At 42.4% G+C, this 22956-nt stretch overlaps 1 protein-coding gene across 1 annotated transcript; it reads left to right on the forward strand.

Annotated features, from left to right (window-relative positions):
* Window positions 1-2980: 2980 nt before the first annotated feature.
* Window positions 2981-15185, forward strand: GMFB (glia maturation factor beta; the record flags this gene model as incomplete). The annotated part of the gene is given in 7 exon segments (XM_082485322.1): window positions 2981-3037; window positions 3622-3718; window positions 4275-4324; window positions 5288-5347; window positions 6383-6470; window positions 8602-8675; window positions 11274-15185. Coding segments are annotated over 7 exon segments (498 nt in total). The 3' UTR covers window positions 11346-15185.
* Window positions 15186-22956: the final 7771 nt, after the last annotated feature.

Genomic DNA, 22956 nt, shown 5'->3' on the forward strand with positions numbered 1-22956 from the left:
GTTTTGCCCTTTTCTGCTGATTTTTCCCACGGCTGTGGGAGTCGAGCGAGCGGCTGCGTGGTTCTCTGTTGCTGGCTGAGGCCAAACCGCGACAAAAACGCACAAGGGTTACACTCAGCCCATGCCATCAGCAGGAGGCTGTGCACTCCCAGCGGGGGACAGCCAGTGTGGGACACTGCCAGCGCTGTGGATTCGGGAGGATGGGAAGGGCTCAGGGCTCCGGCACCGGGGCAAGGAGTTCTCAGGATGGCAGCCGTCACGGGAGAGAGAGCACTCCCCAGCAAACTTTCTAATTTATGTTGAATGTGCTGTTTGTGGTATGAAATGACCCTGCTGGCCAGCGTGGGTCAAGTGCCTGGGTCTTGCTCCTCCTCGTCCCCGCACCTGGTGAGCTCGAAAACACTAAGACCTTGAAACCCTCACACTAAAGCTGGCTGTAAAGCAAATATTTTCACCAATTCAGACACTAGAGTCTTCTAAAAATGCAGTTTTCCCAAGCGTTAGAAGACACCTTGTTGAAAAGGAAAGTGACTGACAATTAGTCCTGTGTTGCTCAAACCAGAAGTACCACAAACAGCACAGCTCACCAAGTCTCCTTTCTGCCTCATGCTTGAACTTTTCTCTTTTATCGAGACAGACATCCCACCTGAGGCTTTTTTAACCGTCATTTTTTCTGTGTGTATTCTCTGGTGTTTTAGTAAAGGATGCGAACTTACTAGTAGGCCTTACAATGGCCTCCTGTAACCGCTGTCACCGTACCCCCCGGGCCTGCTCCTGTCCCTGCCCGCGGGCCGACACCCCGGCCCACCCTGCGGATCAGTGTGTAACCAGTCAGCCCCTGTCGCCCTGAACCGGCACGGGAACCGCTGAGAAGCCGAATCCCGCCATTCTGAGCCCATTCCCCCCGCCGTGCACTGGCCCTCCCTAAGGAAACACACGCCCGCCGCTTGCACACGGTCCCGCCCCGTTGCCATGACTCCGCGGAGGGGCGGGGCCTCGGCGCCATGGCAACAGGGCGGGACGCAGCCGGGGTGCGAGGTCCGGGCGTCACGTGGAGCCGCGGCACGCGCCCCCTTGCCCCTTCCCTCCCCTGCGGCTCCGTGGCACGTGGGCCGCTCCCGGAGGGACCTTGAACCTTCCCGCTACCCGTAGGCGGGGGACGCTGCCCGCTCAGCTGGGGCGGCGGTGCTGATTGGCCAGCGGAGAGGCAGGAGGCGGGCTCTCCGCCGCGCAGGCGCAGTGAGGTGCGTAGCCCAGTCAGGAGGAGGAGGCGGCGGCGGCGGCGGCAGCGGCGGGTGGCGGTTTCTGTTGTTGGCGCGCGAGCGGCGGCGGTTGGGCGGTTGCGCGCGCGCAAGATGGTGAGAGGAGTACCCGCCGCCTGAGGGAAGGGAGGCGGGAACCGGACAGGACCTGACCAGGGAGAGTCCAGCCGCCTTCGGGGGACGGGCGGGTCCCCCCGCTGAGGCGGGAGGGGCGGCAGGGCTCGGCGGGCCGGGGAGGAAGTTGTGAGGGGAGAGCAGGTGCCTTCGGCGGGGCGGGGACGGGTAGCGTTTTTCTCAGGGCCAGCCGGTGCCCTTCGGGCCGGGGCTGCTGCCCGGGGAGGTGCCGCCGTGAGGAGCTCCGCCGGCTTGGCCCCCCGGGTCGTGCCCGGCTCACCTGCTGCCCCGCCGGGGAGAAGGACCTTCTGGGTTGTTTTTGTGCTGAGCGCTGGTAGCCTGCGGGGGGGAGAGTGAAGAAACAGCTGTTTAAAAAGGAAGTCGTGATCTGCCCTGCCGGCGGCTGTTCGGCAGGCGGCTGCATCGGTTTCTGAAAATCTTGGAAGTGTAATGATGTTATGAATGGTGGCTGAGGTTAATCAACAGCAACAGCCCCTGCTGTGTTGTGTGGCCGGTGTGCCTGCTGTCTGTGCAGCCCTCCTGTCTCTTGGCTTGACTTTGTTTAATTTTTATTCAACCGAGCATTGGTGAGCCAGCTTAGCCCAAATGGATGATCTGAATCTGATGTCACCATGTGTTTTGCAGGCACAGCCTTCAGCTTCTTTTAAGGATTTATATTTATGTGGCTGCACAGGTATGAAGAAGAGCACTGTTTACCCTGCAGTGTCTGCTGGAAGATGTTAGGAAACTGCTGAGCCCAGAGGACTGGGAGAAATGCTTCCTTCAGAAAAGAGCATTTGATGCACAACATAACTTCAGCTTTTAAATGCAGCCCTGATTTCTGTTGTGTGTTTTTTGGTTTGTGTTTTGGTTTTGTGTTGTTTTTGTTTTTTTTTTTTTTTTTAAGTAGAGGCCTCCTGAAATACTGAGAGTGGGTATTAATGACACTTGTGGATCAGAGGGAGCCAAGAACAATCTGTAGGGGAAACAAGCAAAATAATGAAGGCTGTACATACAGTGCCTGACCTGTCCTGTCACAGCAGAGCCTGATTTCCTCCCTAGCTGTTAAAAGGAAGCAGAGGCACGAGACTTTGTGCCAGAATTTGGTCAAGGTGGAAGTTTTTTTAGTAGTAACAACAAACATAGGATATTTGCAAGGTGATTGTGGAAGTGGGGAAAGAGAGACACTCCTCTGCTTTTTGTGGAAAATCTCACAAACAAGCCGATGTTGAATATGAGGAGGCAGGACTTGGGGTTTAAATAGTAATTTTTTTCTGATTTGTAAGTAGTGATTTGTCTCCATGAAGTAGTTGTTTAGTAGAGCTTGTGATAGGTTATCTTGCAACTATTTTTTTTATTTGAGCAATTTTTTTTAAGAAGTCTTGAAATGCAGTTGTCTTGGCACAAAAGCCTTGATGCCTTAGGAATTTACAAATACAATAATATGAATAAGCTGGAGATGTTAAATAACTTGTCTTTGTCTAGCTGGCATGCATCTCTTAACTGTGGCAATAGAGGTTGTGTGTATAAAATGTTGCTCAGGAAATGGCAGTGGTGGGCTTGGTACAGTTTAAAAATTGCATGTGTAATGGAAGATAACCTGCATGGTTGTTTGTGAAATAATCATTTCCTTCCTCATCTTCAGTGTGATGACTAATATGTTAAATGGACATTTCATCTGAAAACTTGGAGTTAGCAATGTACAAGCATATGGGGGAAAAGTATGCATACTTTTTGATTGAAGTATGTGTGTGTGTAAATCTCAACAGTTCAGTTAATATTTTTGTGGGTAAAAATAAGCAGTGACCCTTGATTACTGTCTGTGTTCTGAAATACTAATAGTAGCTCCTATTATTTTAAATATGTAAATTAGTGTAGCCGTTTACTGCCACTCTAAGGGGCTTCCTTATTTCAGGACTTGTCTTGGCAAATGAACTGTAATATTTGTTTACATCTAAGACCTATGAGAATAATCCCATTTCAGGAATAGCTAATAAAATATTTCTAGTTAACTGTGTGGCTTTGAGGAAGCATATTAAAACCAGTAAGTGTTCTTTTATTGTTTTTAAAAACTGCTTTCATCCATGTTTTTTCTAGTTTATGTGTATGTTCTGAAACTTTGGACAAGGTGCATGCAGTTCCACTTTAGTAGGGTTTATGTGCATATATATGTGACACAGGGATTTTTGCTGGTTTACTAGAAAGATTTATCTTTCCCTCCCGTCTGCCATTTCCTTTTTTGTAGAGTGAATCTCTGGTGGTTTGTGATGTTGCTGAAGACCTGGTAGAGAAACTGAGAAAATTCCGGTTTCGTAAAGAAACCAACAATGCTGCCATTATAAGTAAGTTAAAAACATGTCTGACAAAAATCACAAGACCTTGCAGAAAATCCTGTCTCCTTTTTCCTTCCTATGTAATGTTGCTACTGTAATAGGTAAATGTGAGCCAAGAGGCTGTTTCTTGTATGAACCTTAATACTTCCAATTCTGCCTGTAATTTTAACATTAAAGCAACACTATTGTTATGATAGAAGACTTCATCTGCTCTTAGTAGAGTATTTATACTTAATTGTGTCTTGGAATCTACCACTGCCCGTAAAACAATAGTAAAAAATGTAGTCAAGGCACAGTCATTTTTAGTTTGTAAATTTTGTACCCTTTAGGTAGGGCAGTTTGACACTTCTGTCTTTGAAATTTGAGATGAGTGTATTGCAATGAACAGTGCTTAGACTGTGCACTTCTCCTGACTTCGGTGATTTTGTGAAGTCATGGGTTAGACTGAAGCAGCAGAATGGAAGCACAAGGAATATACTTGTGGAGGAATGTTAAAAAGCTTTATGCATGCAAGGTATAAATGTATTGAAAAAAACATTGATCTATGTTTTATCTTGATTTATAGTGAAAATCGACAAGGATAAGCAGTTGGTGGTACTGGATGAGGAGCATGAGGTTTGTTAAATGAATTGTAAATAAGAGTATCTTCAGCCTGCAATGTATTGTTGTCTCTAAGGTACTGCCTTAGTTTCAAATTGTTATCAAACTCTTAATCTAATTTGGGTCATGAGCTTATTTAAATGCATGGTCACTCTGCATGTAAAGCACAGCACTATTAATAGTGGAACTATGCAGAAGCAATTGAGTTGACTAATTAACTGCACAAAAAAGTTTTTCTGAAGCTGTTTTGATACAACTATGTAAAAAGCATCTTTGGCACCTGCTGGCTTTTTGAAGAGATTTCTGCTGTGTTTCCACGTAGATCTGCATATTTGACTCTCAGCTGATCTGCCATCAATTAGAAGCTGGGATTGCTAATCCTCTGCAGACTCTAAATTTGATAGGTGGCATAATAAGGTCAGCCCAGCATGTAGTGTTTCTTAATGGTACATAGGGCAAAATTAAATCCTTCCCAGGGATTTGAGCATTAACCGTAGCTCTTATTCCCTAGAATGTAGACATTAATGTAATATTTGAATAGAATGAGGACTTTTTTTTTTTTGCTTGCTTAAGGAGGAAGGACTACATTTTTCAAAAGCACCATTTATGTAGCTGATTTTAACAAGTACTTTTTGGTGTGTGCTTGCTTACTTCTGATTAGTACTAGAGTTAGAAAAGCACGGTAGCTGCCAGCATATTCAACTAGAGCCAGAAATGTTTTCTCAACTCATTATACCTAAAATAGGGATGATTATTCATGCTAACATTAATTCTGTGTTTAGTCATAGGAATCTATTAGCACACAAGTTTTCCTAAACTGCTGTAGTAATTTGTGCGAGAGATCGTTATCAGTTCAACTGTAGATATACATCTAACTTATAGCTGTTTCACTGTTCCATTATTCTGCTTTAGTCTTCATAGTGTACCTTCAAGTGCGAGATCATTTGTTCAAATACTGCTTGTGTTTAATGTTACCAGGGTATTTCTCCCGATGAGCTAAAAGATGAGCTGCCGGAGAGACAACCTCGATATCCTTCTTGTGCTGCTGGCATTTGGTCTTACTCACTCCTGGAAGCTGTTCAAAATGTTCAGAGTTGGACTTCACCTTTTTAGGCCAATACTTGCCTGTAGTGTGACATTACTGATATTTTATTTGTGAGGTAACCTAGGGATCAGTTGTCATGATGCACTGAACAGTTGTCCCACTTGTTGAAACAATGACTGACACATTTAAGCCTTCGCTGAGATTTTATTTCCTTTTAGACTGTATAATGTTTGTGGAAGCCACGCTGCTGTTAATGTAAAGAAGTGAGTAAAATGTACCGGTTTTGTATGTGGCTACTTCTAAATATAGAAAAGTGGCTCTGTAACTTAGGCTCTGCTTTGGTACTTTCTCAGCATGTAGCCCTTGCTATTTTGCTGCAGTTACTGATTCTGGGAGTGATGTAGGCATGTGATCTAGGGAAGAATCCTTGTATTTAAAAAAAAAAAAGGAAAAAAGTATATTACTCTTTAAGTAAATTACTCTTTAACTAAATTAAATAAGAGGGGGTACTTAAGTTATAAGTGAAGAAAATATCTGCCTACATTATCCTCAAAAGCTGGCTGGCACTATTCCATGTGCCATGCTGAGTCTTTCCTTTCATGACCATAGTGCAGTAGGAGGCTATAAAGTAGGAGTCCTAGCTAAAACTTGAGTTCAAATTCAGCAAAACACCTGAAACAATGAGAGCTTAGTCTGCAAGGAAAGAATTTGGCTTTGGTTAAGCCAGAAACTTGTTGGTGGGTGTGGGAAGTCTTTTTACAAAGCTGGGGGAGGAATATTTGTGAGGAAAGGGTGATTTTTAGCTCGCTGAGACACCCCTCACACCCGGCTGTGGTAGAGGTTGGTAAAGACAGGCGGGGTCAGTTCTGAAAGTCAAATATGGAAGTGAAAAGAGGAGAACACTGCGACTACTTATCAAATTTAAAGCATCTTCTAGAACACAAGACTTTGTGCCTGCATTAACCTCTGATAACTGAGGATTATATCCTAATAAAATCATTGATTTCTTAGTTTCTTTAACCTCAGAAAAAACATTTATTGTGTATAGTTACAAGTATCAGCATGATGATGGAAGAGTTTCTTACCCATTGTGCTTTATCTTCTCCAGTCCAGTTGGTGAGTGAACATTGTGAATGGTAGCTCCTGTGTGCTGTAAATATGGGAATGTTCATTGTTAAGGAAGATAAAATGAGTGCTTAATGCTCGAATAGTAGTTCAGATGCTTAAGTCTAGATTTGCTTATGACACCACTGGAAGCGAGGCATCGTAAAGCTGTGGCATTATCTGGAGACCTTCCTTGGCAGAGAGGAATCTCTAGTGCATTAGCTCCAACCTCACCATCAGCTCATGACAAGTGTAGATACTTCCATCTGCCCACGTCTCCCTAGTTGCTTGAGGTTTTCACTGCCTCTGGGGCTTACATTTAGGGCACTTAGGAAGTATGGTAGAAGAGGATCTCTTTTCCATTTCTGAAGGCTGAGCTCACCAAAAGGTGTATCTTTCTAAATGTACCTGTCTACTATGGTGGTGTGCACAGCACAGGGAGTGTGCGCAACAACACCCTTCTGTAAAGGAAGGGAGCCTGGAGCACTCTGCATCTATTCATGTAGGTTTAACCTAATGGGTTTCCTGTCATCCTCTCCGCAAATCTTGGGGAATCCTCAAAATATGACCTGTTCAGCTCTGTTCATCTTGCTATTCAGATGCGAGTAACTGAGTGGGAAGAAGGTCCTCTCCTTCTCAGAAGGGCATGGGAACTCATGTCTACCCATGAAAGGAACAGGACTCTCTAAAAGGGTTAGGATGAGATTAGAGAGGAGGGTTTTCCAGGGGGCCTGTAGGCAATGGGCAGCAACAGAGGGTGCCTTCAAATGATGCTGTGGAAGGGCTGTCACAGCTGTGGGTGAAAAGGAGGAAAAGGGTCTCCTTAACCCAGATCTGGGCAGTTGAAAGGGCTGGGTGAACAAACTGTGTTCTAGGAGAAAGACTCTAATCTTGGGTTGTGCCAAGTTTATATAGAGCAGTAGCTTCCTCTGCTTGTGTCACAGCAACAACCTGCGTATGGAACTGTGTAATTTTAATAGAAGCCAAATAACCTGTGACTTGATTTGGACTCATAGAGCTGAATTGCTCCTGTGGCTTCCATCTGTGTTATGAATTGTAATAGGGTAGCTTGCTGGTATTACTGGATTATCCTTGTTATCCTCTAAAAGAAGATAAACTGATTGCATTGTTTTACCCTTCATTATTCAGAACTAGAATAACTAGGTAAAAGAGTTTAGCAACTAGTGAGCATACTCTTCTGTGGTTACCTGAGAATCTTTGTATGAATGTTATGGGTGTTACTTCTCTTCTGAAGGGTAAATGTTTTGTAAGTTAAAACAGCAGTAAGAAACTACCTGGGAGACCCTGAAATAGCAAAGCAGGCAGACTTGTATTACTTTAGAGGGAAAGAGAGCTTAGTTCTTTATGGGTGGCAAGATTTGAAAGAACACTAATCTAGAAACTTCTGAACTTCTAAGTTGCTTAACTTCTGAAGAAAAGCCTTTTTTTTTTTTTTTTTTTCTCTCCTTGATGTTTTCTGTTTCAAAAATTTCTCTGCAAACTGAAGCTAGTGGTTAGACTTATACTGGAGTCAGAAACAATGAACCATTAGTTGGGATACTAAACAGCAGTTAACTTCAACTGGGACTGAAGGTGCTCTGTGTTTGGGGGTGGGATGGGGGAGTCATTTTGAGCTACCAATTCAGTTAGGGGATTTGGGGAGGGATTAGGAGAAAGAACAAAAAATTCAAACTAACTTGATTTTTTTTCTCAGTTTGACTCCAGCTTAAAGGCACATGCTACAAAGATCTGTATAAGTGTAACTAGGAAAGACATGGGAATCTTCCAGAAATAGCAAGAGAGCAAAGAATTGAATGTAGTGTAATCAGCACACTGCTGTAGTGGTGGGAGGTACTGCTTTGTTGGCTGTTGTGATTTGAGTTTCATTGCTGCAATACTTGATGTTAGCTCTAAGCAGAAATACAGGTACATGTTGAGACCACCAATTCAACCTGCACAACCATTGCTTCTGGAAATGCTTTTCAAGTACTAGATATGAAAGTAAGAGCAAGGCTGATAATGCATATAAAGAAATAGGTCACTTTTCTGAATGGGAGACTTCAGTTTTCAATTTGAGTTCTTTAAAAAAAAAATCTTATGTCAAAAATAACTAAACAACCTCTCTTTTCCCACACAACTACAGGATGTAAGCCTGAACAACAGATGATGTATGCTGGAAGCAAGAATAAGCTTGTACAGACAGCTGAACTCACTAAGGTATCATTGACTAGTTGAAATAACTGTCTCCCCCTTAAATGCAGGTTGCAAAAGCTGTTTGTGTCTTGCTTGAACGTATCGCAAGAAGGGTGTTATGAGACTTTGTAATTACAGTGAACAGACTGTTTTAGGAAGGCTGAAGAGAGGAGTATATGTGGGGATTTCTCGAGTTTTAGGGTACAGGAGGAACAGTATTCTCTAAAATATTCATTGGTAGGATGGATATCTTTACTTTGGGGAATGAATTTATTGATGGGAATCACAGAATAGTCAGGGTTGGAAGGGACCTCTGGAGATCATCTAGTCCAACCCCCGAAGAGTAGACTGAAGTCAGTACAGTGTGGTGCTGACTGGTTTCGCTGCATGGCTTACAGGGTTATATGCTTGCAGAACATAGCCTTCAAAATAAGTAATGTGCCAAAGTGCTGAACTACTGTAAATCATCCACTGTTTGCCTCCTCTGGTATGGAGATCAGCAAAAATCCCTGCATTCACTAGGCCTAGGTACATATAGATATATATATTTAAAAAATTGCCATCTAATTCTCATTTTGGAGATCTTTAAAATCTCTGCTTAATTGGCACCTAGAGTTCTTAAAGTTTTAGTTTCAACCAGTAAAGCTAATCAGTCAGTGGTCACTTCAGGTTTTTCATGCAGTGTGAAATGACTTCACCATTCCTCAACAGCATTGTTCCCTTTTGGTCTTCCTTATCCTAGTAATAATGTATATTGGGGCAATAAGAGCACTGTGAGCTTCTACCTCTTCTAGCTGTACCTTGTAAGAAAGGAGCTCTCTGTTTTAAATTAGATGTCAGTTGACAGGAGTAAATAAGAGGGAAGCAGAAGATAAGACCGTAGAAGCATTCCGTACAGCCCAAGAAATCTTTTTTTAAGTCTGTTGAAACTGCATCTTGGAGACCTGAGAACTCTAGCATCTTTGACAGAAGAATTCCTTGAGGAGGAAGGCAGTTTTCAGTGAGGGAGAAGGAGGAGTTGATGAGAAGGTGAAAACCTGGGGACTGGCTGTCAAGTGGGGGAAATTCAGTCTGAAAGACTTTTGAATGAAGGCCTAGGAGTGGATATAGAGGTCCATGATCATTTTCCTTCAGAAGCTTCTGAAGGATAGCCGATCTCCAGTTGGGGTTGCTTACTTGCTCTTCAGATGTGCTTTATTCTTGCCACTCACTGAGCCATGTTTCATTTTAGCTCATGCTGTGACTTCCTCCTGGCGTGATTTCTGCATGTGACTCAGCTGAATCCTGTTACTTTTTCAGTGGCTTGCATATTAGCTTGGCTTCTGTTAAGCTCTTCTGTTCTTCTAACTGAATTTTGTTTCTTCCCCCTATCTTTTACTTAAAAAAAAAAAAAAAAAAAATTAACTGATAGTAGTGGATTGGTGTCTTAATACAATCAGTGTCCAGAGCCCACTCCAGCAAATATGGGAAATGAGGAAGAAAAGATACAAAACTTGAATTGTTTCCTGAAGAAGATTAAAATGGTAAAATGGCTGAGGACAGGACTAAATAGGAAGTTCATTCCAAACAACAAGTTCACTGAGAAGCTTGTTTTGCGAGTCTTACAAAATCCCATCCATTCTGTTGGCCTGAGCGTGCTTTTAGCAGGTATATACTCTGTACCATTAGAAGGGCAGATAACTGAGTTAGTGCTGACATGGCTTTATTTTCAGTGTTGTCAGAGTAGTAACAGCAAAATCTTTTTCTTATTTTCATTGCCAGGCTTTTGAAGGCCTGTGGATTTGTAAAATTTACTTACCTGACTCTTCTGAAAAGATGATCCATTTGTGGGCATCTCAAAGACTCCAGTTAGCGATATAGAATTAACTTAGCCTCTCTTCAAGGATGTTTAAAAAAAAAAAAAAAAAAAAAAAGGGGTGGGGGGCAAAAAACCTCAAACAGTTACTTGCCCATATGGAATGTAAAGAGTATATTGGTGTCTTTGGTCTTGTTTTCTGCTTCAAGGCTATCTTAAAGGACCGTTTAGACTTCCACAAAGCTTTGGCTTGGTGGTTTTTGGGTTTGGTTTTTTTTTTTTTTTTTTTTCAAGTTTTCTATTCTGAGGTATTCCAGGCTTGTGTCTTACAGGGAAAACTGTGCTACTATGGATTTAGTTCAGTTCAAAGAAGGAGTCACTGTATCTTGGGCTGAGCAAACTTCCTGAACTTTGGGCTTAATTCAGCCCAGAGGTTAAGTTAGTTAATTTGTATTTTTCAAATAGACAATCTTGTTGCTGAGATACTGCATATGAGATGGTGCCATTTCAGAGTAACTTTAAAATGTAGTACGTGTGCTGTTCTCGCATATTCTTGAAGGAGAAGAATGAAGTCTAGAAATAGGAATTATGGAATTCTTATTCAAGTTAGTAATATTCCTTGGCACTTAGTCTTGGTTATTTTCCACTGATGTTACTGATGTTACTTGAGAATATTAACCAATCCTTTCAAGAAAGCACATGAAAACTCTAGGTTGGTTACTGGTTTATTATGGCTCAACTTGTGTGGAAAGGTATTGATTGCATTGTATGCTTATCCCTTTCAAGTACCATCACCTCAAGAATTTATGCAATGCAATTTTGTTTAGGTATTTGAAATAAGAAATACAGAAGACCTAACTGAAGAATGGCTGCGTGAGAAACTGGGCTTCTTCCATTAAGAAAACCTCTGTAATAAGTATTTATGTACCATCCTGATAATACTGGAACCAGACATGAATACTTACATCTAAAAAATGCACTGTATTTACATCTGTCTCCTGCAGTATATCTCTTGTGCAAAGTTTGTGCAAAGAATAGCAGGTCTGTCTCCTTGAAGTAACAAATCTTTGCAGGTGTTTCCTTACTTGTACCTGTTAAAAGGGAATATTCCTCTGCAGGGACTCCTTTTGCACTCTTGTGACTAATATTTCTATAACTAAAATAGTTCAGTTCTGGATTTATAACTATCTACAAACAATCTGGAAGCTGACGCTAACTTTTTCTGAGCTACAAATGCATCCTTATGACATATACTAGCCATTTATATGCAGAAATTGTGTACTGTCACTTACTGTTCAGACTTTTTGAGTTAATGTCTTCTCAATTTTGAAAACTACTCCCTGGAAGCATTTAGTTTTAAAAAGATAAAACCCTTCTACAGTAAATCCATCCATTTAACTTTCCATCGAGTCCACGTGAACTTTCTCAAATTCTTGGAACAAATTTTTGTCATTCCAGTATTTCCTCGGTTGACTGAGTCAATCTTTCTAAATTTCAGGGCAAAGCTTTGACTGTCCAGTTCTCATGCTAATATAGTCTTACAGGAACTAGGTGATAACTAAGGGCTGAATTACAACTCTGGTTACTCTTGTACCAGATGTCTTGCATATATAACTTAGTACACTGTTAAGAAGTTTACCTCTTTGCTCATTTCCTGTTATATGAACACCTGTTAATACTGTGTGCCTTTAATTTGTTAGCTTTAAAATGACTTGAGAATTTTACACTGCCACTTATTACAAATTTGGTAAAAACTTTGGTAAAGAATCCAAGTAACATTTTTTTCCTAGTGCCTAGTGTTGCAGTTGACATTTGTTTAAAAAGAAAAAAGCTAACCTCATTTTCTTTGAAATTCCAGTCATCTGCTCCATTTGTAGGAGTTGGGAGGTCAAAGCTTTTCATAATAATGAATGATTTATATCTCTTGTTATAAAAGTTGGCCACACATAGCTTTTGAGTACTTTAATTACAGTCTCTAACTTCTTAACTGCTTGTTGGTCAAAATTACATTCCAGATAAAGCTTTTGCAGAAGTGATAATTTGATTTTCATTTACTTACGGTTCATCTCTTTGAAACAGCAAATCTTCTAATGTGAAAATAGTATTTAACTTTTATAAATGACCAGTCTTTTTACAGGTCTGTTTTATATTGAATAGAGTAGTTGTCCGACATGGGACATGTTCAGCCCATGCAGTGGCAAAAGGAGTACTCGTGTGGCAGTATCTCACTATCTTGCTCATGAGTGTTTGTTGTGCTACTGAATAAGTATCTGCGTAACAGCAGCTTCCTGTTGATAACATACCTTAAAATACAGCTGCCCTAACAAATCTGTTCGGTGAGAAGGAATGCAGTGTTAAATTTGGAGGCCAGTATTTCATGCTGTGAAACCTTTGCTGAAAGAAGGTTTATTTTTCGTTTGTAAACATATGTTGTGTTAGTGTTAAAACACTAATTCCTCTAAGATCACAGGAATTCATTTGCAGAGGTCCTCAGTGTTGTTAAATCTCTTCTTAGTTTGATGTTACTGCTCATTTATTTCTATACAAATCTGACTTGAGAGGAGCTTTTCAAAATACATGTTAGAATGATCCAATTAAATTGATCTTTCAGTGCAGGAAAGAAATGCTTGTAATTAAAATTAAATTTCTGTGTTAACGTAGTGAACTGGAAAAACAATTTCATTTCCCTGGGCAAAAAAAAATGTTGATTATGAAACTGTTGCTTGATCATTTTGTACTACAGATCAATAAAAACAATGTCTTTTGTGACAGACCTTGTATAAAAAAGACTTTGGCTTAAAGAATAGCATCATTCTAAGCATCAGTCTTTAAACAGCAAAAATCTTGTTTTGTTGGCATTGTGCTAAAGGTAAGGCATGTCAAAGTACAGTGTGGGTGAGACAGAAGCTGCCACTTGTAACATTCATCTTGATTTTCAGTGGGGAAAACTGGTTTAATAATCTTTGTCATTGTACTTTGTACACTGGTGGGCTGCCAGCATCCAACTGCTGCTTACACAGGTCTTGACAAAAATAACTGTGAAAGGGGCCTGTCTCTCTCAGGAGGAGAAGGGAGGAGCTGCTGCAGTCAAATGGTTGAATTTGATTCTTCATCTCTGGATCACTCCACCTTCTGCCAAGAAAATAATGCTACTTATGACTATATCTTCAGTCTTTCTTTTCTATTCACTTCAGATGTTCTTCTGGCCTCCACTTAAGACTTTCTGCCTTGAGTGCTGCCCCTCAAGTCTTGTAGAAAGCAAATGAATCCTGATGAGAGTGTTAAAGCCCACTTTGTTGTGAAAAGTGATGTTGATGCTGCTCAGCCCACTGGTATTATTCTTCAAACAGCCTTGTTTGGAAACTGTACCTCCTTCCCCTCTCCGAGCTGTGGAAGTGAGAAAGCAGGTGCAGGTACTTGGAGAATGAGTGTGTAGAGGATGTTTGCTGTTCTAGGCTTGTTTGTGGTTTCCTTGTTTTAAAAGGCAGTGTTTTGACACAACTGTCTGCTGCTTACTGTGCCAGGCTCTTGAGATACAGGTAGTGCTAATACTTGATTGAACAAAGACATTATGTCAAAATCTTTCCTGCACAGATCATACTTGTTTTCATAACATACTTTTCCCACCTTATTTTTAGAACTGTATTTTTCATACTGCTTTCCCCTTACGATCAGTGGGAGGCAGACGTGTCCATGTTCTGAAGGCCAGTATGTTCTGACTGTGCTATACTAGCTGCCCATCTGTAATCATACATTTGTCTTGAATTTTCAAATCTCTAAAGAGGGTTCAAACTAAAGGACAACATAAATTAACCAATGCAACCTATGGGAGCCTTTGTAGCTAAAGGTCTGAGAGTCAGCATTTTCCATTGTGAACTCCTATTTTTCAGGAGTTAGTAAGTTGGCCATAAAATCCTTGGCTTGGAGTTAGTTAAATGTCTCTCAGAGGGAGACTTCTGCCACAATTAATCTGGTTTACTTTAAATATTGAGTAGATGGCTGGGATACAGCTCTTGTAATCCTATTAATTGACGGTAAGATGAATTAAAGCATGAGTTTGCATGTCAGCCCATAAAATGGACTTGTATTGTTTGAATATTTTTAACAAAAAAAATATTAAGTGCTGGTACTTGATGGTTTAAGTGTGTTTCTAGTATCATGAATGCTGTTTTGATCTATCAAAGGAGGCAATAATGTGGGTGTTGACACCTTTTCACTTCTCCAAAGGAGCATCTTATGCATTTGTACCAGGATTACATTTTTGTATCTTTAACTGTAAAATAGCTAGGCCAGAAACAATGTTCAACTGGTAACGGGGGTCTGAATCAAACATGCAAAAGCAAGGGAGTTTAATTCCTCACTTTAGTGCGCTCAGAGAAATGTCATGAAACGATTTTTTTGATACATACATCTAGTAACTGAAATGGAGGTGTGATGGGATGTGGCAAGGGGGACAGTGAAACTCCTGCTTTTGTTACATGATCCAGACTCTGTGGCGTGTGTACTGTGACATACTGGGGTTGGCACCAGTGCTGCGCGTGGTAAAAGGTGCGGGAGGTTCACAGCCAGTTTTGAGAATTTGGCAATTCCATGAAAATATCAGTAACCAGTACAACTTCCATATGCTGTTTAGTCTCTGCTAGTTCACATTGCATGTTTACTTTAAACCAAATCTTTTTTTTTTTTTTTTTGCTAAGCATGGTGCTTGTATTGGTTTAAATAAAATGTTTAATTAAGAAGTTCTGTTGCCCTGTTTTAATTGCAAAGTAGTACATCTAGCATGGGTGTCTGACAGGGGAAAAGCTATTAATACTAGGTATGACCTCCCTCCTTTTCTCAGCTTCCTGGAGTTTGCTTTGGAGTTGCAGTGTGGTCTTCAGTCTTGAATGTGCTACCTCATTTGCTCTTCTACCGAAAATAGTTCCTCTCTCCATCTGTTGTGAAGGGTGGCAGTAAGGGAGAGGAGAGGACAGCAGCTGATGGAGTACTGTGGGATAACTGCTGTCCTCCTCCGCTGTTTTGCACCTTTTTGTCACAGAACTCAGTGTCTATACTTACAAGTTGCCAGACAGTGTGGGGTCTCGATTTCATTCTAAAATGCCACTTAGACTTCCATGTTGCACCTCTCTCACAAGGTCACATCTCCTGGTGTAACCTGGAGCTGTGAAATACAATATAGAGTGCAGGTGCCAACTGAGCAATGTTAGAGTAGTTGTCAAGGAGACCCCGACGCTTAAAGGAGTCAGAGGAACTTGATTGTACCTCTTCCTTCTCGCAGTCATTCGCTCATCTCTTTCCTGCCCAAGAGACCCCTAGATTAATTTGATTGAAGCACTCCTTTTCCTCATTCTTGCTTTTTCTTCCTTTCCAGATCTTTGAAGATTTCTTTTTTTCCTATATTGTTGGAAAAAAAAAAAAAAACACCCAACTACTAAAGATAATCTGAGGAATTCAGCTTCAGTAGCTGACATACATTGTTTCTGCCAATGTTGAAAGCAGTATTAATTGGCCACAGATTAGACATGATAGAAGTAAACCCCTTCTCTCTCGGGTGAGAGCACTCTGTGAAGGAGGAAATGCACAGCTGCTTCAGCACAGGTGCCTCTTGAATGGCATCTTGGTCACTGAAGTATGATACAAAAAAATCTGTTGCCAAAAGCTCTGGAAAAAAAAAAAAAAACCAAAACCAAAAAACCAAACCAACACCTAAGCTGATGTGAGAGAAGAGTGGTTCTCAAGAACAGCTGATTAAAGGGAAGGAGGGGGAAAAGGAATAAATAACTCGCATCAGAGCAGGATGTCACCTGTGGAGTCCTGTGGCATTCTCTGTTGTTCATTGAGTATGCTTCACTAGGAAATGAGATGATAGTTTACTGGTACTGCTAAATCATTGAGACAGTAAAAACAAAAGCTGACTAAAGAGAATTACAAGGAGATCTAGGGATATGAAATGAAGGGCAGCTGCTTTCACTCACGAAAGGTCATTGACTTGTAATAGTTATATGAAAAGGGCACTAAATGAAAGCTAGAGAAGGAAATGGGAAGCAAAATAGAAAACGTGCAGCAGTACAAATCTGCAATGTACAAGTAGGCTGAGTATCACACGGATCTGGTGCTTTTTCTTCCAGGTGTGTGAATAGATGGCTTGCCCAGGCCTAGAAGGAGTTTGCTAAGGCGATACCTTGATTTGGCAGGGTCTTTGGGGTAATGCAGAGAAGAAGAGAAATGTAGTTGGTTCTGGAGGAGCTGGGGCAATTGCTGCCTGTGTGTGCCACACTGCTGGCAGTGAAAGGGACACAAGTCAAAGGGTCTTGTGAGCATGCCTATGCCTGCTGTTCTGTATCCCCCATGGGTCGTGGAATTGATTGGGGGAGCCAGTTTGTACTCCGGTCTTCTTACCTGCTCCTCACAGGCAAAGGTCCTGCCATGTTGTGTTTGGGTGCATGCGAGGGTGAGGCAGGTAAGATATTGATGTGATGAAACTGAGAGGCAGAGTGGCTGGATGTTGAGCAGCCTTCAGTGGGAGAGCTGGCAGGGAGGCTGTGGGACAGAGACCTGAGGCACCCTGTGGATGTGAGAGTGGTTGGGGTTTATTCTGCTATGGTAGGGGTGATGATTTAAGGTGGACCTCACCCCTTGGAACAAAAATGAGGACATGTGGCAGGTGGGCCATCCCCTGCACTTGTTAGTTTGCACAGTCATGTCTGCTGCAGTTTTGGTGATGCCCCCCAGGGCTTTCTGCAGCAGCAAAGGAGACCTCAGCCGCGTGGGGATATTGCAGAGATTGGCTAAGGCGCCTCTCTTGGTAGCTGCAGGCACACTAGCTGCTGTAGAGACCCAACAAAGCTGTGGCCTGGTCTAGTTGGATTGTTCCTGTGTTATGGTAGAATATAAGACAAGATTTATCAATCTTCTAAGATATGGCTGGTAAGAAAAAGAAAAACAAACATGCTCAGCTTCATGTAGAAAAGCCTGCACAGAGGGGCTTACAGATCTCAGTGCTGGAGTTCTTGGATTTTGCTTCTACACGTATGACTCTAGTTTGGTGGCAGTCATTCTCTGCAGGGTCTTCCCTTAGGGCAGGCAACTGCTTCTCTCTCACAGCAAAGGAAGAGCTGTGGAAGTGGTACCAAGTTTGTGGAGTAGCTGCTGCTTCCCCATCTCTTCCAGAAGGGTACTGAGCCCAAGGAATCAGTCCTGTGTGCTGAGCTGGTCTCCAGGCAGGTCTGGGTACACAGGTTAAATTGTATCTGCTGGGGAAGAGAAAATTTTTCTGGGATCTGAGAGGACGCCCTCGGTGTTCCTCAAGAGCAGTTCTGAACTGCCAGATATGCAGGCATATAGGTTCCTGCAACTTAGCAAGGAAAAGGAGGTTTAGTTCTCAAAATATATTGCTGGGGGTCAACCATCAATCTTGGGGAACTGGCTCCCTCTCTCTGAGTTGTTGTATAAGGTGTTGGACTGCCTTCATTTGTGCAGTATTCAAGGCGTTGGGAACTTCATTTCCAGCTGTGTTTCAATGAACACAACAATCCTGAAGTACAAGGAACCCTGGCATTAGCTTTTAATTTCTTCAGTTAACACAAATTTGTATCTGCCAGGACTTTTCAATATAAAGTTGAGCACAAGGCTGAGCAATTACATACCTCAATTTTTCTATTAACACTCAATTTTCATTTTGTGGAAAATGGTGAAATGCTAAACAGTGAATATTCTCTGGTAGTGGTTAGGGCACTACTGGCATGTAAAATTGTATTCCCATCTGTGTAAACTTGGTCACCATTCCCCTCCCAGTTCTCGCAGGCTTTCTTCGATATCTGCTGTTCCTTTCGGTGATGCTAAGATTATGTGATCTTGTGGGGATAACAGGCTGTCTGCTGCAGCGTGTGCGTGCAGTATCTTGTACAGCCTTGCCTTGACTAGTCTCTGTGTCTTTTCTCTAACGTGCCCATAAAGTGAAGGAGATTATTTTAATACATTTGCATAGAGGTAGTTAATCAGTGTGGTCTGTTTTGTCACACCACAGGAGGATTGTCTCCTCCCAATTGTTCTGTCATGTTTCATTCTTTCAGGGACTGCAAACATACTGTCGCTTAACCTTGTTCACCTTTGGTGATAAGGGAGACATCTCATACAGAACGTGATGGAGCTCAGCTGAAACTCCCCTGACAGCTCTAGCAGTTCCTCAGCAGGAGACAGAGGGGAGAAGAGAGCAATTATCAGCCAGAAAGACTCTGAATGCAGAACAGATGTGAACACTGGGAAAACAGCATGACTGTCTTTCACGGCAAATTTACTACTGCGATGAGGAAGTCCCATCAAGGCTTTTTGAAAGGCACACTGTTAACCGTTCCTGCTGTTATGTGCCATGGCAGGCAGCTAGTAGCATGAATGCAGCTTCTCTTCCCTTTTCTGCAGTACTGGGCTTGACAATTAATATAATGCACCCTTGAAATCCCCATGCCAAACAGCATCTGTTGTTGTTACCTCTCTTCTGCAGAAAATGGGAAGACAGCAGAAGAAAATGGGGCAGAAAATATTCAGTTGAAAGGGAAAGGGGGACCAGCCATCCTACGCTTTCACTAAGGCTTTAGAGGGCAGAAGTAGAGCAGGAAGTTAGGGGTCAGTGCCCTCATTGAGCTGAATAAGAAAGAAGAGAGATTTAGCATTTCTTCAAAATAATGTCTAATTTTAAATATCCGCCATTGGAAAATGCTGCTGGATAATTGGAAGGAGAACACGCCCGCCTTGCTCGCAAATGCAGTCTGCCTGGCCATCTGCTCCGACAGCAACAAATCCTGGATTGATTTGCGAATGTGATTAATTCAGCTAGGACGACTGGATCAAGGGATCAGCTAGAGACAATATTTATACCCTACCTCCAACTGTGAATGTGCAATTGTTTGGTTCAGAAGTACAAAACAAATTGTATAGTGTATTACTGGAAGAATAGAAAAATAGATGCATCCACTTAACGGCCCTGTTTTCCTTAGGTGGCCCCATTCCAAGGCCCGTAAGTAGTCTAACATAAGCCCGTTTTCCATGTCTGTGAGGTGAAGCAGAGCTCATCTGATTTTACAGAGAGTTCTGCATGTTTATTTCCTATGTCGATGCCTTTATTGCTCTCCTTGCTGCAGTTTAGTCTTAAGATGTTGGAGCTACTGGCTCTGCGACCTCATCCACGGGGCCTGGAGAGGCAGACGAGGAGTGTGAGCCAACCACCCCACCCTGCTCCCTGTGCCCAAGGCTACTGATGGGAGAACTTGTACCAATCCAGAGCCAGTGCGGGGCAGGACTTCAATCTTAAGAACATCCAGGAGGGTGGATTTCTAGCACTGGTAGAGCCTTGAGCTGATTTGATAATACAGATATAGCTGGAGAGATCAAAAACAAGATTTGTAAAGGAATTTAGATGTAGATGAAGGCTTTTGAAATCCTACTTAGTGTGATTTAAGTGTGTAAATGCACATTGAGTCTGAAGGTGCAGTACTTCAAGGTCACACGGGATGTCTGTAGGAGAACAGGGAGACCAAAGCCTTTTGTGTCCTGTGCTGACTCTTTTCCCTCCCAGATTTTCAAGCGTGCTGCAGATCTGCTGGGGACTGCAAGAGCTGCTTGGGGGAAGCATGAGGTTGTGATAAGTGGGCTGTGTCTTCTGGCTGTTGACAAGAAACCGAGCCCTGAACAGCTTCTTTTGATACAAAGCGGAGGTTGCGTGTATCTTCCCTCCTTTGGGGCAGAAGCAATAATGGTGTTATTGCTGATGGAGGACTGAATGCCTCATTTCTCCCAGTGAGTAGCTGCTCTGACTCTACCTGGACGCAATCTTCCCAGTGACAGGGTTTCTGCTAAAACAATTAGCAGTGAAATAATTAACACGGGAGACTTCTTTAGGTGTTGCCATTTGGTACCAGACGTAACGCCATCTTAAATTGCTACCACTATGGTTTCAGCTTCTGTTTTCCAGGCTGATATCGCTACACTGGTTTATATTTGGATCAGAATTTAAAGTTATTTTTTGAAGAGCTAAGGACTAAGGGTGACAGTTTTGGAGTCATCACTGCTACAGTTAGGCTAACACACAATGTTTTGGAAAATCCCGCTCTTCCTTTGTTAATGAGCGGCTGAATCCTGAAACACATAATAAAATAATTCTTGAAAAAGCAATTATTGGTCCCTTTGCCTGATTGCACACTGGTGTTATGCCACGGGCTCAGGATTGTGTGGAGAACCATTAATAGGAGCTCTACACAGCAAGAGAAAAACAAACCCTGTTATTAAAAGGACAGGTTGAGTATTCAGTATTTAGCCTATTAAAATAAAACTGTTGCCATCTGACGGTAAATGTTGGAGGGATTGAGGCCACGAGTGGATTCCATAATGAGATGTGGTGAGATGCCTGGCAGCGTCTGTGTTTTGAAATTGAGTTTTAAATGTGATTCTTGTTTCTCTTGCGAGTTCATTTCATGTGCAGAGGAATTTATAACAATTTGTTTATGCTGTTACATACATAATGGTAGAGTCTAAACAGGGATTCTAAAGATGAGTTAATTAGCACAACAGGAAAGGATATTTGCTGTTTCAGAAAGGAAGTTGGTGCGCTCGCAAGTCCAGGGGTCTTTTCATCCTGCTGATCAAAGATTGAGCAGTGAGCTGGCTCCTTCCATCCTGATGTCTGTTAGTGCATAAATGAGGTAAGTGGGTGGGGAGACTGTGTGCTTTTGCTGCTTCTGACATGTGTTTAAAAGGTGTGCAGAAAGGTGACCTCTGCTAGATGACATCAGAGGTAGTTGGAGAGCCTCTACTAAACTGTAGAGAAATATTCAGATTTTCATCTCTGTAAAACCCAGTAAGCGAAGTCTTTATTGAAGTCAGCAGGATTTTTATTACCGAGTTTAATACTATTAGATTCTTCCCTGATATCTGTAACTGAAATGGCTATTTCTCCAGGGATGTTAATTTTAGTGTTGAAGAATGTGGTTACCCCATGGATTTCTACCATGATAATTCAGCGAAATTGCTGTGTAAACATTCCCTCCCAGCTCCCTGCCAAAGCGCTGTTGTCATGACCCACCAGACTCTTCTTTCTTCAGCTAAATCTTCCTGATGAACAGACTGGAACATGCTGAATTATGACTGATTACATGACTGTTTTCCGATAAGGACAAATACTTGAGAAGGATTTAAGATGAAGTGAACAGACCCTGACATTTTCCCTTGGGATTTCAGTCAGGATTAAACTCGGTGAGCCCAGGCTAAAAGGAGAGTGCGTTAAGAGCTGTAGGCCGTCCCCAGATCTCCACTGTGTCCTCCTTGCGTTGTTTACAAAGTTTCATTGGATTAAGTTCTGAGAAGATACTCAGTTGTTGTTTGATTTGAGATCCCGAATAAATGAATGAAATGAGAATTGATTAGACCCTTTTTCTACAGAATTTGCTTTTAATTTCCTTCTGTGTTATCTTAAAAAGACAATCTATACTACAAGAAATCCTTCAATGAGCAAATCTTTGTTGTGCAAGATTACTGCCGCCTTCCGCTTTTCCTGACAAGATAATTGCAGTTGAATGGTATGCAAGCAACGTTGTATTCCTTCAGGCAGAACCAGTATTAATTGCAAATACAAGTGCACGGCTGACACACCTTTTTATTTCTTGTACGACACATCCCTGTTGCGCAACGTTCTGTTGTACAGGGACGCAGATATAATTAGCAACGTAGCAACACCGTTGCTTACACAGGTATACAACAGACCGTTTGTTTCCCTCTTCTTTCCCCATGTTTCAGCTAATAACGGATCATGCATCCCAATCCAAACCCATCAGCATCCATTACAGCAGGAGTGCTGGGAAGGAAATCTTACTGCTGCGGTGACCTGGGTGCTGCTGACAGCACTGTGGCGGCCAGCCCAGGTGCCGCATGGACAGTGCCACGGCATAATCCTGGTAGAGTCCTTAGTGCATATTTATGTGTCTCAAAGTACAAATTCCTCTGTTCTGGGTGAGCCTGGTGGCTTGTAGTGGTCTTGTGGGGAAGCAGATCTCCTTCATGAATGGCATTAGTAGACTTGATGCCAAAGCATCTGTAATTCTGCAGAGCTTTGCCTCGCCAGGGAGGTGTAACAGATGAAGCAGTGATGGTCCCTTACCATGGTTTGAGGAACCTACAACAATTTATTTTCGTTTAGACAATTATTCTCTCACCTGATGACTCCTCCCCACCTGGGAAGGGGGATCCGGGAAAACAAGGATATTCGAGGGTTGAAATACAAACGGATTTAGTAGAATAAGACTAGATAATTAACAAAACTAAAGAACCAGTATCGACCCCGATAGCAATACAAAACACACAAGGGTTACACTCAGCCCATGCCATCAGCAGGAGGCTGTGCACTCCCAGCAGGGGACAGCCAGTGTGGGACACTGCCAGCGCTGCGGCTTCGGGAGGACGGGAAGGGCTCAGGGCTCCGGCACCGGGGCAAGGAGTTCTCAGGATGGCAGCCGTCACGGGAGA

Source organism: Vanellus vanellus, assembly GCF_965231255.1.
Source record: "Vanellus vanellus genome assembly, chromosome: 6".
NCBI classification, from domain to species: Eukaryota; Metazoa; Chordata; class Aves; order Charadriiformes; family Charadriidae; genus Vanellus; species Vanellus vanellus.